This window comes from Sturnus vulgaris, chromosome 6 (genome assembly GCF_052056855.1).
Source record: "Sturnus vulgaris isolate bStuVul1 chromosome 6, bStuVul1.hap1, whole genome shotgun sequence".
NCBI classification, from domain to species: Eukaryota; Metazoa; Chordata; class Aves; order Passeriformes; family Sturnidae; genus Sturnus; species Sturnus vulgaris.
In genome coordinates, this window is record NC_142248.1 from 12,459,382 (window position 1) to 12,476,224 (window position 16,843).

Here is a 16,843-nt window from a genome sequence, read left to right on the forward strand (position 1 = left end):
AATTAGGACAAGATGAAAAAAAAATCAGTATTTTTTATAACTGATGGCACTTGATTTAAAGAATCTTCTCCCTCTGGCTTTTTATTTTTAAGAGGTGACATGAACCAGGATTTACAAGCAAAGGAACACTTCTGGGAGAACAGTAAACACTGGGAATATCAGGGTGAGATTTACTTTGCCTGTCCCTATCTTTTTCTCTTAACATTTGACTAATGCTGCTAGAACCTGTATTGCCCTCCATAGCTTACCTAACTACCGGAATGCTACTGCAATCAAGCTGCCTTTATTATGGTAAGGAATCAGTATCTCAGCATGATCTCACTCTGAATCACCCCTCACATCACAGCTCTTAATAGACTCCTTACTTGTGTGGATTACTAAGCAATTCCTATCAAAATAATAGTGCTGGGAATGTTATAATTTTATCATATTTTGTTCCAGTTGTGAAAAATAACTGTTTAGACGACTCCTGGAAGGTGTGTCAACTTACAGTGCCAGGGATGAGCTAACTCTGGAGTAGCTCTTCAGCAAATATTGTGATATTTACTCCCTCAAGATTTGAATCAAACTTTGCAGCTTTTTTGTTGTTCATCAGTAGCTATAGCTAGGCAGTTATGATTAAGCAATTGTAGTCATGGCTAATGCTTTGTTTTAAGAAAAAAGGAACAGAATCCCAAAATAAATGGCTGTCTGGACGAGAGCCCCAGAGTGAAGTCAGCAGCACTGAGCAGTAATTGGGGGGAAAGTAATCCTGGCAGGGGAGATGGCAACCACCAACTCCCTTACCACCAAGTTAAAACAGATCCCCAAATCCCCAAATGGAATGGGAGGGAGAAGTGCACACGTGGAATAATTAGCATGAGAAGCAAGAGCTAGAACTGACAAATAAGGGTCTGAGTACTAATTAATAAAAAAGCTATATCAATTGTAACCAGTAAATGCTGATGACTTTGTTTGCTAAAATGTGCAAATAGTGTAAAGTTTTGATGATGATGAGCCACACTTTTATGGATTGCCCCCTAATTTCCTAGTTTGCACAGAATACAATAAAGAAATAGGAACTCCTCATCTTGGTGTGTGAAATGCTGTCACACACCAACCAGGTGATGAGCCCGTGCTTGGGACAACACAGGATGTTCTTTCAAACCACACCCATTAAATATTTGCAAGTGTAGGTGGCAACTGTCAAAATCACGTCAAGAACGTATTACTCATTTCAAGTATAAATGATTGCATTGCTGTTTCCAGTTCAATTTAATTTATTAGCATCCAAAAATCTCTGCTTTCAGTACATACAGAACAACCTAATGGTTCATTTAAGAAATGGAAATTAGTGTAAGTAAAAATTTGCCCACTGTTAGAGACAGAATGCAATTATTTTTCTTGAACCACTGATTTTACTTTGAAACTGAGACGATCTGTTTTCCAATATTGCCTCCACTCATCATGGACTGGAATGCAGCTTCAAGAGAAATAATGAAATAAGTTAGTGCCAAGCAAAACAAGCCAAGTCGTTTCTAACAAAAAAATCAAAAATGGTAGAAACAAATATATCAAGCAGCTCCCAAAAAAGGAGAGATACCACCTTGGACCTAATCATAATTATCCTTAATGATGTGCTAAATTAAGAAGAGGGATTTAAAAAGATAAAAAAAAAAAAGCTAGCCTGTAATAAATTGGTAAGGACAACTTTATGTAATAATTTTAAAAAAGTATCTGTAAGCAACTGTTTGATCCTATACAAGTTAACAACTACATTTGCTGTTTTTGTGATGTCATGCAAACAGCAAAGAGAGACAAGGCATTACTGGACAGCCCACAACTGCTGTGGGTCACACAAACATTTGTGAAAGGAAAGGTTTAAAATATTGCACAATAGTGGGAGAAGCTGGTACAAAAGAATATACCTTTGAGTAAACAAAGTAGGAAAGTATAATATATGACTGATGTATTTGACCAAGTTACTTCAAAATACATATGTATACCAGTAAGGAGGAATTAGCAATGACTAGAATGAGTTGAAATCTATAAGATTTAGTTATCACTTAATTCTACTGGTTTTCAATCTTATGGACTAAATCATACTCCTCCCTCTTCCTTGAAAGGGAAGTATTCTTACAACATATCTTGGATCACATAGCTCATGTCACCAGACTCCCTTCATTTTTTATTTCTTTTGTTACAACATTTTGTTACAGATACTTTAAATGGTCTACAGAACATTTTGTTCTATTAAGAGAAATTAATTTCCATTTTCTTGGGTAATATGCTTTGCCCTTTCTTATGTGTACTTTTCATTTTTTTTTTTGTTAGCAAATCCAATAACAATCTCTGTTAGATATTGCATTTTTAAAAATATAAAGTTCAAGGATTTAAAAAACGCATTTCCTTACTCACAAATTCAAAGTAAGGGACAGCACTTTAAACCTCTAAGATCAGGATGACTATCACCAGCTGCTAAGGTAGCAGTTAAGAATAAATTCCCCTTAATACTAGAACAACAACAACCAAAAAAAAATCTAAACTTATATTCAATGATTTTTAAATATACAATAATTATCTTACAGAACATTTTAATAATTAGTAAAAAAATTTATTATAACATAAAAATAGTGTTTTTGATAAAATACAAATGAAACAAAGGAGGTAGTTAACCTCTAATGTCATTGTATATAATCAGGTTATTATTCTTGAAAAATGATGTAAATATCTTACCACCCATGTTTGCTAAGCCTTCCACCACGGTCTCTCTGACCTGTCAATGCAAACAAGTCCTTTCAGTTTTCCTCAAACAAGAGCAGCACTTCACATTTCTTAGAAACATGCCAAGAATCTGCCATAGAAACCACCAAAATCTAAAGACTTTTCTCACTGCAATGGACAGGGAACTTTTTGGACCAAATTCCTTCATCAAGAGAGGCGTGAATATTTTCTGATAAATTTGCAGGTGATTTAATTCTTCAATCAGATCCCTACCCCTAGCAAAATATAATGTCCTGGTATTTTCCCAGGAATATTACTGGCCACATGAAGAAATAAAAGGTAATTCAGACAGACCTCACAGGAAATCATGGTTAAGCATATACTCATTACAAAGTAATAAATGGTGATTATAAAGCTTGAAGGAAAATTTCCAACAAGATCCTCAAAACCATTCAGGACACTTGACTCCTCAGGTATTTGAACGTACATTATTTTTGGAAGTCTGAATCTTTAAGTAAAAAGGCACTTTTCAGCACCCTATGCTGAAACAAAGAATACAGACATGAGCAGCATGTAATCAGAGAAGTCTGTCATAGAACAGTCAGACCATCCTCAGCAGGCACCTTTTAAAACAGTGTGAACTACCAAGCTTATAATTATACTTACACATTTTTAAAAGGTCTGTTCAATCCTGAGGCACAGTAAGAGAGTCAGAGACAAAGAAATTAGTCCTCTTGTAGTAGGAAACAGTATCAAAGGCCACAGATTAAACCTAGAAGTTCTCACCTTCAATTTACCCTCTTGGATCCACTGGCAGAGTTGTAATACACTAGCTTCTTGTTTGTCCATGTAGTTCAACACCAAGAATCTTTCCCTGTGAAAGAAAAGAATGAGCTTTGGTTTAAGAAAGCTTGGTCAATGTAATTGAGAATCTTTTAAAATCTTTTCAGGAAACAGCCTTGTTGAAACTGAGGGGTTATGAGCACGAATTAAAGAAATATAGCTCAAATTTCCTGCAGTGGGAGCTTGACAGTAACATCAGTTTAGATAATTTTCTTCAAGTATCAGAGAAAGAAGAGTAATAAAAATCCAGTAGTAAAGTAGTATGGCCAGAATAAGTAAATATCCATAAAATGTGAGCAAATTCAAATTATTTTTTACTTTTTATTTTTTCAGTGGTAGGGAGAATAATTAGCGATCCTGCAACTAGATGGTGAGAATGACAACTTTCAGGCTCCCCACAATTCTGCATATCCTGCTATCACAGCTTGCCATAGCAACAGAGAAATAGAAATGATCATCAAAAATTATAATTACTTGCAGGAATATACTGACTAAATTCTCTATTGCATTCTACTATGCATGGTGTATTTTACTAATTTTATCCATTTTTTTAAAGAGCAGACAACATAACAGGGACAAGAAAATATTTTAATTAGAGAGAGAACTGATTTGCACAGAAATCAAGTCTCCCAAATGTCCCATAATGCAATGACTGAAAAGTCTAAGACTCTCCTCCTAATCTCTGCCTTAGCTCATCGGAATCCTAAGAGGAAATTCAGCAATTCCCAGAGTCAGAACATATTAAAAATGTTTTACCCATCTATATCTGTCACACCTACAGTTCCACTATCTAATAAACCCTCAAATACTAAAAAGGTAATTTCAATAAAATCATCGCATCAGATGCATCTTTATGCCTGAACTACAACATTTTGAGAGAAGGCACTTTGCAAAACATCTGAGAACAGAACTATAGCAACACCTTCCCTTGTACTAAAGAATTGTCAGGGATTGCAGGACTAAATCAAGCAACCTCAAACAAAATGTAACAACTGACATCCATGATTCTATATAACAACAAGCTTTCCCAAGTTTTATGCTGATAAAGACAAATGTAAGGGAAAGGATCTACTGATATCATGATTATATTTTCCTTTTCAGGCATGGCAACATTCTGTTTCAATTACAAGTAGCTACTGCAGATTACCTTCCAGACATCATATGAACAATCTACCTGGAACTGGTCACAAGTTCTGGAGGAGAAATATACCTTGTGATGTTCCTTTCTTTCTGTATTTTTTCTATGTCAGCAGGCAGTGGAGGGGGATAAGGCACGTCTTTGTTATACTGAGAAATCTGTCCACACAGGATGATATGGCTGTTCTGATTCATCTGTTTGGGACAGCATAAAGTGAGAAAAATTACATTCCTCAGTCTCAGACGCTGAATTTTTCAGATGCAACAGAATTATTGCTAAATTTTCATTAGCCACACCTCCTATAAAAGAGTGTGAGAATTGCATGCAGTCCCATTCAATCTATAACAATCAAACAGGTAAAAATGCAAGGCAATAGTGGAAAAATAACTGCTATACAGCCTAGTGTAATTTAAAAAGACACTAAACAGAAGGAATATAGGAAATTGTTATTTTACTGTGGGCCCCCAGGACCAGTACCTGAAGTTGATCACTGAAGTAGAAAGCCTGCTGTGCTGTATTATAGGCTGGACTCCACTAAGAATTAATTGAAAGCTAGGCATGCAGACCCTAGAGAATTACTAGAATAAACTTGACAGCTGGAATAATCACCTGACTTATAACTGCATCACTGATGTCTCCACCAACATTGTCAAAGTAAACATCCACACCACCTGGGCAGAGTTCACGTAGCTGTTTTGCCACATCCCCCTTCTTGTAATTGATAGCAGCATCAAACCCCATTTCTTGGACCAAAATGGAGCACTTTTCATCTGTGCCAGCAATCCCCACCACTCTAGAGCAGCCCTCCAGACGGCCAATCTGCAGGCACAAAGTTAAAAAAAAGAAAACCAAACGAACCAACCAAAAACCCCAAACAATAAAGACAAATTACATCATTCATCTGCATAAAAGTACAAATGGAAGGAAGGGGGTCCTAAGGGGTGTTACAGCTATTTCCATCCCTCTAAACCCCACAAAGCAAACACTCTCATCTCATGTAACACAACTGCCTCTTATCACTCCCTCCTCACAACTACACACGAGGCAGGTACAATCAAAATTTGCCATCTTTTCATACTCACTAACTGCAGAAGACTATGTTTGTTATTAGACATAACTAATAAAAGGAAAGAAAATTAGACAATAATTGATTTAAATACAATCTTCATAGATTTGCTCATGCATTATTTCTTCATAGCTTCTCTTTATTAGTACGTCTAAAGTTTGCTTAATATCGCTTTTGTTTGTATATATATCTAGAGATATTTGAAGATATGCACATACACACTGCAAACAGGTTCTGCAAAGCAGAGGAGGATAAAAGGACTGTAAATCTCAAAACACAAAGGATGTCATGGCACACAGCACAAAGGGTTTACCACATTACTATTTTCTAATAAAGAAAATGTCTCCAGTCAATACAGTGTTGGGATGGCAGGCTACCATATAAATGTATAATAAATACATGTATATATACCATCTATTTTACTTGTGCTAGCAACAAGTAATCACCACCATCTGTTTTCTCCTCTCCTTATTTAATGAAACTTGAGTTTCATACCCAAGTCTTTCACAGTGAAAGTGTGCCAAATTGTGAAACTGGCTGTTCTCACGGGGCTATAGCTGCTCATGTTTACCAAGATTTTATCTGTATGTTTAATAACCATCATGTTTCAGAAGGCAGAACTCACTCACAGAGTATGTGTGTATGCCCTAAGCCTACACCCACCTGGCCGGCCAAAGAGCCGCAGGCGCCGGCCGCTCCGCTCACCACCATGGTCTGATTTGCACCCGCAGCCACGTGTCCTTTCTCCCTGATTCCCAGCAGGGCCGTCAGTCCTGTGATACCAGCTGCACCCAGAAAGTAGGAAAGGCGTCCATTCACAAGCTGTGGAACCAGCTACAGAACAGAAATGTTGGTAGGAGGTCATCTATTTCTAAGGTGAGGTTTTGCTCTTTGAGTACCTGAGCATAGAAAACTACCTCATGGTATTTACCAGGCAAGGTACAACTGGTAGGGACAAGCTATCTCTAGCTCTATTCTAGCAAGTTTGTACAAAAATGTTATGTCTCTACAGTTTTATAAGAAGTTTTTTAAACAAAGTCACTCACAGAAACTTAAATTATGGAAGTGTTAAAAAGCAGTTGGGAGATAAGAAGTTTCCAGCAATGGTGAACTAACCCTATGCTAGCACAAAGGATAAAAATGCACCATCACATATAGTGTTTGCAGGTGAGTGACAGAGTCCTAAAGGAAGAAGTTTATTGCAAAGTATAAATTCTCAAAGTATAGTAATTTTCTGTTATGAGAGAACAATGAATACAATATCCCTAATGCATTGAAATCTCTCCACTTAATACTGAATACCCTTTCTAATATGAATGTAAAACCTCAAGAAAAAGCTTTTACTAACATAAGTTACAAAAATAAATTAAATATACCTAAAGCCTTTCATGTCTTATAGTTACACTCTCATGAACAAGAAGTTCTATTAGAATTAAAATAATTAAGAGAGTTATTTTTAACTGAAGGAGCTTCAGGGAATTTTTTTTTTCAAATAATACTGGCCTGTCTGTTAACCAGCAAAATTGTTATAAAAAAAAGAAATTGATACAAATTTTGGCACCTATGAGTTGATCTGCATTTTGAGAACTAATTGCTTCAATAAGGTATGCTTGTTTTTCACAAAAAAAAAAAAATAGTGTGATCAGCAGCTATTTATGGAAAAACAAAAAAAAAAAAAAGAAAAAAAGAGGTTTGGGGGAAAAAAGAAGATTTAGGAAAAAAACAGTCACACCCTGGGCTTTGCATTTGTATTACCTTTTGTAGAGAGTCTCCATCAAGAATTGCTGCTGTCTGCCAGGGCCAAGTGAAGGATGTTACAAAGTCTCCTTTAGCGAGGTTCTGGTGCTTGCTCTCCTCCACAACCCCGATGCCCCCACCGTCAGCAACTTCAGACAGCTGCCAGGGCTGCAGGTAATCCGAGCCTGTGTCCTCGTTCATCCGGCAGCGCTGAAAGACAAGGCTTTAATGAAAGGCTCTGGTCGAACACCACTTGTTCATCAGGTCAAGATGAGTGGGTGATAAAGATGTGTTTAGAATTTCAAACATAAAGGGCTACTCAAAAATCTCTCAATAAGCCCCAAGTACCCATAATTTTTTCTTAGATCTCTCTTTCCTCTTGTTTGCTCAGTACAAGAGGAGTATGGACCATCCTGATCTCCTCCAGCAATGTTATCAACATTCTAGAGATGTTGGCTCAAAGGCACGAGCACAACTGATGATGACAGGCTCGGGTCTGATGAGAATCCTACAAATGCCATTTCTCAACTGGAGGAAACCTAGAAATGCAGGATTGAAAAAAAATGCCTACAAGTCATTTAGTCCATGCTTGTGCACTGAAGAGCAGTCAAATATATGTAAACCATCTCTGACAGAGATCTGTTTAATGAAACATATTGAAATGTGACGTATTTTCTTTGCAGCTTCCCCTGTAGCTACAGCTAGTATTTCAGGATTCTTAAACTTTTCCTTAATTCCCAAGCTCAATGCACTTTCTTGAAATCTACACTGGCTTTTTTGTATTATCGCTGTCTATGGAGGGAATAAATGATCGGAATTCTCTTTATAGCAAACTTTTACAGACTGTGTCTGTCTGGGTCTTCTACCTTCGCTTCCATTTCAACCCACAATTCTCCAACCACATGATTTCTGTAATTTTGCACGACTGGAAAAAAAGAAGATAAAAAAGGCCAAGTTCAGAAAAAGCTGATACAAACAAATCTGTAATGGCATACCAGGGCTCACGGTCTCTTCCTGGTCCAATAAAGTCCTGTTCCTATATACATGCCAAGAATATAAATACCAAATTCCTTCCCCAATACAACTCCATCAGAATGAATACAATCATAAAGTTACACTAGACACATATTTGTTCTGTAATTGGTAACTTTGGTGCTAAACATGATGACAGGTACAGAGCTGAAGGTATTTATTTTAAAAAACCAATTCTGGCTTAGCTCTAAGTCCATCACCTACCATGTAGGGGTCCACTGAGAGATAGAGAGTTTTAACACGCACTTGTCCCGGTTGGACTGTATCTGCTATGGTACTTTGCTCCAGTCGGAAGTTCTCAGCCACTGGCACTCCATTCTTACCTAGAATTATATTAGAATTAAACAAATAAATGCATCAATATAGAACTTTCCTTAATCAGTATGGGAAAGCCTTTTTTTAAGGTAATCCTTTTTAGAATCAATTAGGTAATATATTCACTCAGGTGTAAAAATGCAACCAACTGCTCTCAGCTTTCTGCCTCTTCTGACTCAAGTGAGGCTGAGGGAATACAGACTACAACCACTGCACATGCTGCAAGGGCATCCCTTCACAGAGACTTCCTGACATTAAAGCTACCCAGAAACATCCATAGAACTGTGGCAAGAACCCCAGAACTGGAGGCTTCATCCTCAGGTTGGTACCACATGCAGCAGAGTAATCAGACAACTGGAACCACCAGCTCTGAGACAGCCAGACAGCTTTACCTATTTTGAGTCAGAGTGAATTCACAGCTGGAGCAGGCTCCTGCTGTACTATTTGAGACTTAATTGCATGTCACAAAATAGTTCTTAACTCTTGTAACTATTTTAGCATTAAGCAGCATACCATACCCCCTCCAAAACTTAATGTCTTCTACACTAGATTTATGAACTCACTATTCAAAATACTGTGCTGATCCATAACAAGGTAAATGTATAAGCAAGAAAGCAAACAAAACCTCAATAGTGTAAACTTTAAAAAGAAACCCTTTGAAACGCAAGATGAACAAAAGATTCAATATTTACTACAAGGAAACAAAAATTAACAGTAACAAAATATTTTAGACATCTCTTACAATGCAAAAAGAATAAATGTGAGAACTAACAAGTCATATTCCCTAATTTTTCTTCACTTTCAGCCCCCACACTTAGGGTTTTCTCATACATTACACATTTACCCTTTTTTCTCACCCAACAGTTTAGAAATCTGCATATATAGACTAAACAAATTTAGTTTGAATATATGTTATATATTTAACAGAAATATATCTGTATTAACACAATTTACTTTTATTAATAAATGTAGATAAATTTACTACAAATATATTTATTTATATCAATGGAAATTAATAAATTTACATATAAATAAACACACTTTATGTAAACTTTATTGCTACATGCAATATTAGGATATATAAATGTCATTATCTCAAATTAGTGTCTGTTCCTACCCTCACCATTTTGGAGCATTAGGCAATCAGAACAAATACATTGCTTCTTTAGTGGAGAGAAATACATACCAGGCCGTGAATTCAGCACTACTCTTTGTATAATCATCTCTGCTTTTGCAGCAATTTCACACTGGATTTCTACAAAAGAAAATGTTAGAAGGCATGAAACATAAATTTTCTTGAAATAAGAATATGAGACAAAGTATCCAGTAATTTGGAAATGGGATGAAATACAGACCTCCCCAACTTCAGCATCTATGCCCAAGGAAGGTATCGTATAGACCAACCTCAAGCATAAAATAAACATGTGAATAAGGAGTTTCCCTGTTTATCTTACTAAAGCCCCGATTTTATACAATGTCACAGTAGCACCTACTGGAAAGAAGGAAATCTGTAATGTCCCATTCCCCTTGTAAGACCATCACCAGTCCTATGAGGCAGAGGAAGAGGTGCCTGATTAGCTTTCCTGTGCTGACTGAGAACACCCCGTTCCCACCTAACAGACACAGGGGCAGCTTTGCACACGAAGTCAGGTACCACTCAATAAAAGGCAGGCAGGCACACCAGAATAGCAGTCTGTAGGTACATGATAAGAAGATATTGTTGTGTAAGATGTTTTGTAAGAAAAAGCAGTTATTTCTATTAGCAGTGCCGAGAGATGAAAAAAAAAAAATGAGATCATCACTCAATCTGTTCTACAGGAAAATTTCTCATTGAATTTCAACACTTTAAAGAGGACTGCAAATCTGTGATTTTGCACCTGTGAGACACAAAGTCTCACTTCGAGAATTTTTGAGAAAATTACCCTGATTTAACAGGAGAAAAAGCATGACCTCACATGCTTTCAGATCTATACAAAATAAAAATGTGACTACTATTCTCAGCCAACAGCCGTAAATAACCAACCTCCACATGTACAAAGGACATTAAGGAATGAAACATGATAGCTGATATCTTTGTCATAATGTTTAGTTTGCTCACATGAACAGCAAACTGGAGCAAATCTAAAAGATGAACCTAGAAAGAGTACATCATCACCACTTATCCAACATCTTTATTCTTTGAACATTGCAAAATACAGAACCTTCTGTGTGTACTGCTACAGTGCTTACATAACAGTACTCACAAACCATCAAGAAATATATAGTCTGGAATGCCAAAAAAAAATTAAAATTTATTAGGAGAAAAGGTGCACATCCCTGGCCATCCATCCCCTCTAAAACATACAGCTGACTCAAAACACAAGTATCTTGTTAAAGAAACAGATCAAGGTTTATTTTATTGTGTTTGAACTTGAAAAGCTTCTTATTTGGGAAAAGTTATTAAAAATTTCTTTCCAGTATTTCAACACATAAGGATGCTACAATATAAACTACAAGGAATGAATGTCAAATTTGTCTTTACAGCATCACATAACGGAAAAATACATGACCTGCAGAGTTCTTTGGACAACACAACATAGAACAACAGTCTACAACAAAAGAAAAACAAAAATCAACACTTGGATGAAATTAGTACTTACTGTTCATAAACAAAAATAAGCACTGGAAATTTAGGACTTAACAATTCAAAAGTGAAATAAAAATCCATCTTTTTATCCACACAGCTGATACAATCTCTAGAAAATAAATAATGTAAAACCCTAAGAGGATGGATGGTGAAGGATAAACTGGCAGATGTTAGGTTGAGTACTGTACTCAGCTATAGACTTCCTGTGTGATCATGGGCACATCACCCTGGATTTGTTTAACAGAATATTTTTCAGAAAAAACTCCAAATTCTTCCCGATAGCATCTGCCCAACAAAATTACATTCAAGCAGTACAATTGTTATCCTCAGAGGAATTGATTTAGCATCTGAGAATTTCTGCTAATACAACGACTATTTTATAAACCATCAGATGTGTCCAGCATAATTCAAAAGGATAAGCCTACTCTAGTAAATTATTTGCCCACATTTACAACTCAGCTGTGGTTTATAACCACTAATCAAACTGCTCTGCACAGAAACAACGAGTTAAAAATGTAGTGAACATAAACCAAGAGCACCTGACAGCTTACATGAAATCTGGGCATATCACTCCTCAATATGTACTACCCATACCCATGGCTGAGGGTTTAAGCCTCTGTTCTTAAACCACACAGAGCAGGCAGAGTTGCTGTACAGCTCATGCCTTACAGAGCAGTCCACTGCTAAAACTGCTGACTCCGTTTTTGTTAGCCTGAGACTAAATATGTGTATTATGCAAACACAAAACCCCAATCTGAATAAGAGAGGATGAAGATAATTTTTATTGTGACTAACATACCCCTGAAATATCTGCTTTCTATGATTATACAGAGGAAAAAAACCCAGTTATATAAAGGAAAAAATCAAAGATATTAACGTACTAAAAGGAAGACAAAGCAATACAAAGCGGCATGGAAAGATGTGAGTAGAAAAATTATCCAATCTAAGTTTAGACTACTTCTTTGAATGCCTGACATTCTGAAGGAAAAAAGCCACTGTTTATTTCCCAGTTTGTTTTCACAGCTTTTGTTTGAGGAGCCTATGTACTGATTCAATTTGAAGATCTTCCAAATACTGTGAGTGGGTGGAAAAAAGTGAAACTGGCAACTGAATTGTCACTGATTCCATGACAGCTGCCACAGCAAATACAACACTGCAGATGGACATTTCCTTCTAAATAGGACTGCACCTACAGTGGAAGTCAGCAACACCATTATACAAGCAAACAGTCCCAGTAACACCATAACACAATAAGAATCAAACTTTCCTCACATTACAAACAATACAGAAGTGACTAAAGAAAATAAGTAGAGGCACCATTTTTTAGCACTGTACAGTGAGGAAAGTTTTTGGAAAAAGAGAACAGATTTTCTTTAAAGTGAAATAAAGGGGATTTGTAGCATATATGCAATTCTTTTCAATACACACATAGTGCCAGTGTGCAGGACATTTTTGACTATTTTTTTAGAAGATAACACAGTTATTATTTTCTAGCTTTTCCAAGCAAAACCAATCTGAGTTGATTTTACTCTTTAAATCAAATAGAGTAAAAATTCCAAGTTTTAAAATCATCATGCTGTGCCAATCACCTGATCCACCCTATGAGTACATCAGGAGCATTAAGCAGCACAACAGCAGCATCTTCAGGGGAGTCTCAAGTATGTTTTAGCCCAGTTTTATTCTTATCTCTGTCTCTCCTTTCCTTTCTTTCTCCACTGCTTCAGAGACATGTGACAACTCCTTTAAAAAAGTTAAATAAAATACCCAGTGCTAAAATGCACCAGTTTGTTTGCCCTGGGCTTGGTTCCCAGAACTTTTTGTTTCTGAAACTGCCCATAAGGCAGAATTTTCAGTTGTTTATACTCTTGCCAAAATGAGTCACCTGCTTCCAAGTCATTAAAGCCCATGCCAGATACAGTCCAGTTCAAAAGCAAAAGGAAAAACAGGTAGTCCTGTATCAGGCCCAGGCAGCAAGGAGGAAGAAGGCAGGCAATCTAAACACAAAATAAGATTTGGAAGTCTTCTGAAACTGATGTCAAAACGGCTGGAGCAACGATCCTCAAAGGAAACCCAAGGAAAGAAATTTCAAGAATGACTCTGAATGAGGAATATACAGGAAGGAAATATGGGAAGAACTAGGAATCAGTAAGAACAGAGAAACATGGCAAGAATAGCAATTTAACGGCCAGTAAAGCAGAGAAGAGCAAAACAGAACGGGGCAAGAAAACTGAAGAAGCAAACTGAGATGGGAAAGACTGGTGAAAAAAAAGAAGAGATAACTGTAACTGGCAAGGTGAGGTAAGTGGAAATGGAAAAGCAAATGTAATGGATTAAGCACCAAAGTTTCCACCAGCTCCACTAAGGAGCTCCACATTTGATGAATGTTAATTAATGGCAAGCCAGAATCAATACTGTCATGAACAGAGAAGAATGCATGCCATGAGAAGCTAAGTACTTTCATGAACTGAACCAATAAATTTAGATTTCCTAATGTTCCATGCCACATCACTGAATTCTCTGATGAGAAATCTCTCCCGTAGTGTTTTCTTCCTGTGGATTTTCTGACACATTATAAGAGTTGAGGGCAAGCTCCAATCTTTCCTCCAAGGAAGATGCAGATGAAAGACAATAGCAGCAAGATCTTGATCCAGCCATCTTTTTTTATATTCCCAAGAAGCCTAATATCTTTCAGCTTTTTCTCAGATTTCACTGACCTACAGAACAAAAGTTACAGTAAGTATACACATTCATATCTACACATTTGTATTCTATCTATGTATAAATTTTACTTTTTCAGATTTAGGTGCCAAAAAAAATAACTAAAAGCTTTTAGGCACAACATCTTGAACTTTTTTTTTTTTAAGTAAGTACTTGCACTGTATCTTCCCAGGAAGGCAGGAGCATCACCCGGTGCGTTTTTTGAGAGGCCTATAATGCAGTTTGCAGGCTCCCAGGTGAGAGCCACCTCAGAGAGACTATCCAGGTTCCAGGTATGCCCAAAGACCCGGGAAGTTAGAAAGCAGTGCTGCCAAAGGTGGGAGAGCCTTGCAGACGGGTCATTCCCGGCTCCGGAAGGTGCAGAGCGAGCAGCCCAGGAGAGAGAACCCGAGAGGGGCAGAGACAGCGCGGGGGGCTCAGTCCCACAGGCTGCTCCGGGACTGCGGTGGGCTCGGCTCGGCTCCGCAACGCCTCCACCGCCCCGGGACGCGCTCAGTAAAGACGGGGCTCAGTAAAGCTCGATTCCAGCTCTTCCCGCACCTGTGCCCCCGCCTGCGCTGCAGCGAGGGGGTGCTAATCCCTGAGGAGACGAATCTTGGGAAGGGGAGTAGGAGCTCTCCCAAGCCTCCCCCCGGGCCGAAGCGGGGCTCGCCCCCGGCACGGCCGCGTCCCCTCAGAGCGCGCAGCTCCCGCTCACCTTGAGCCGACCGAGCGCCCCCGAGACCGCCCGGGCCCGCGCGCACGCGCGCGCAGCTTAAACATGGAAAGGCTGGGCGGGGCCCGCCTTAAAGCGGCGATGGCAGAGCCCGGCCGCGGCCGTGTGAGGGGCTGTGGGGGGATAGCTCTGAATCGCACAGACTCGGTGAGGGTGGAAAAGGCCTCCAACAGCACCGAGACGAGTCCTTCACTAAGCACTACATTGTCAACTAGACATGGCACTAAGTGCCACATACGGTTCCTTGAACACCTCCAGGGAGCGGCAAGTCCACCCTTTCCCCAGGCAGTCAGATTCCAGTTAATGCTTCATAAACCATTCAATGAGGAAATTCTAAATAATGTCCAACCTGAACCTCCTCTGGCATAGCTTGAGGCCATCTCCTCTTGTCCTGTGGCTGGCTGCTCGGGAGAAGAGACCAATCCTCACCTGGCTACATCGCTCCCCCCACAAGTCTTTTCCTCAGGATAAACTCCCCCAGCTCCCTCAGGTATTCATCACACCCGTACTCCACACCCTTCCCCACCTCCATTGCTCTCTTCTGCATTTGCTTTAGTACCTCAATGTGTTTTTTGTGGTGATGGGCCCGAAACTGGGCACAGGACTCAAGGGCAGCCTTGCCAGTGCTGAGGGCAGGGGGTCAATCCCGGTCCCGCTGCTGCTGGCCACACTGTTGCTGATACAGGCCAGCATGCCTTTGGCCTCCCTGGCCACCTGGCACACATTGGCTGGTGTTCCTTCTGCCGTCAATCAGCATCCTCAGGTCCTTTTCCTCCACACAGATTTCCAGTCACTCTTCCCCAGACCTGTAGTGCTGCATGGAGTTGTTGCAATCCAAGTGCAGGATTTGGCACTTGGCCTTATTAAGCTGAGGTACTGGGAGAAAGCATTTAGAGTTTTTGAGGGCATGGTTTCTTTGTGTAACACTGGGAGGTGTTTGCTCCTCACGTGTTCCAGTGGATGAGATTTTGTTCATTGCTGCGATGTAGAGTTTGATAGCTATTCCTAAAATTCCACTAAAGTTGCTGTTGTATGCAATATAATGTATTTACTATAAATGTGCTATTTCTGTGCTTGGATACAGACAAAGATGTTTCTTACCTTAAAAAGAAAAGGTTGTAGCAAAACCCAGAGCTCTCCTGGGATGAGGCTCAGGTCCTGGTGCTGCCTGGCATGATTACTCTGGGTACTCGCCCTATGTTGTAGTGATTCACTGTGCTGTAAGGACAAACAGGTCTGTGAAGTGGCCACTGCGTTGGTGGCAATTACTGTGGATCCTGAAGTGACTGCTTCAGCCTGGAAAAACTCTTCCAGACTAATGATTCTGATGACTTTGTACTCTGCCTCTCACAGGCAGGCAAAGCCTTTCAGTTGTAGCTTGACCTATAGCACTGTAATACAGGTTTAAGTGAATGATTTATATTTGTTCCACCATAATATACAAAACTTCACATTTCACATTAGTTGAAATAACATCATTGGAACTGGAATGGTCTAGAGGGGATAAAATTAGGCATGTTAATAAGGGGATTTATACTTCCATACACATTTTTCCCCAACTTGTATCATCTGATCTCCTGACAGGCGCTCTGATTGCAGGTTTAGTGCACTGAAAGCAAGTCATCAGGGTTGAAATCATCTTCGGAGTTTCAAATGGGTACATCTTGTGAGTAGGAGGCCTGCGTTCAAAAGAATGAGCACTGACTTGCCTCCTACTTGTGCAAGAAAAGAGCAGCACAATTACAAAAATAATTCTTCCAGAAAACAATGTCACAGGTCACCACATGAGCAAATAGGAAAATATTATGAAATGTATTACTGGAGAGCTTCCTGTTCATTTAGAAGTTGTGTATCTCATGACTATTAATAATTGAAAGGAAAGTGGGGAAAGACAAAAGATATGTTGTATATTGGACATGTACATGAATTTTTACACCCGTATTGTATAAT

General features: G+C 38.8%; 1 protein-coding gene across 6 annotated transcripts; it reads right to left on the minus strand.

The window, feature by feature from the left end:
- Positions 1 to 1,241: 1,241 nt before the first annotated feature.
- On the minus strand, positions 1,242 to 14,943 carry PTGR2 (prostaglandin reductase 2). Of its 6 annotated transcripts, XR_015804434.1 has the most exons (12): positions 14,876 to 14,940; positions 13,916 to 14,174; positions 10,021 to 10,089; positions 8,724 to 8,842; positions 7,506 to 7,697; positions 6,414 to 6,584; positions 5,294 to 5,503; positions 4,757 to 4,878; positions 3,490 to 3,577; positions 3,370 to 3,394; positions 2,716 to 2,755; positions 1,242 to 1,462 (listed from the first exon to the last, which is right to left on the minus strand). XR_015804434.1 is itself a non-coding variant. In XM_088167015.1 (11 exons), exons 2-11 carry the CDS (start codon positions 14,028 to 14,030, stop codon positions 1,398 to 1,400), a joined length of 1,191 nt encoding a protein of 396 aa, XP_088023141.1. In that variant the 5' UTR covers positions 14,031 to 14,174; positions 14,876 to 14,940; the 3' UTR covers positions 1,242 to 1,397. The 6 variants fall into 6 exon arrangements, 4 of the variants coding, with proteins under 4 accessions (XP_088023141.1, XP_088023142.1, XP_014724791.2 ...); XR_015804435.1 differs by lacking the exon at positions 13,916 to 14,174 and having other exon boundaries at positions 14,876 to 14,943; XM_088167015.1 differs by lacking the exon at positions 3,370 to 3,394.
- Between the last annotated feature and the right edge of the window lie 1,900 nt (positions 14,944 to 16,843).

Excerpts from the sequence above, each read along its gene's own strand:
- PTGR2 (XM_088167015.1), bottom strand. The coding sequence starts at position 14,030 with ATGTGTCAGAAAATCCACAGGAAGAAAACACTACGGGAGAGATTTCTC. Across the intron at positions 6,585-7,505 it reads ATGGAGACTCTCTACAAAAG|CTGGTTCCACAGCTTGTGAA; the intron begins GTAATACAAATG and ends TCTGTTCTGTAG. Across the intron at positions 3,578-4,756 it reads AAAGAAAGGAACATCACAAG|GGAAAGATTCTTGGTGTTGA; the intron begins GTATATTTCTCC and ends TTTCTTTCACAG.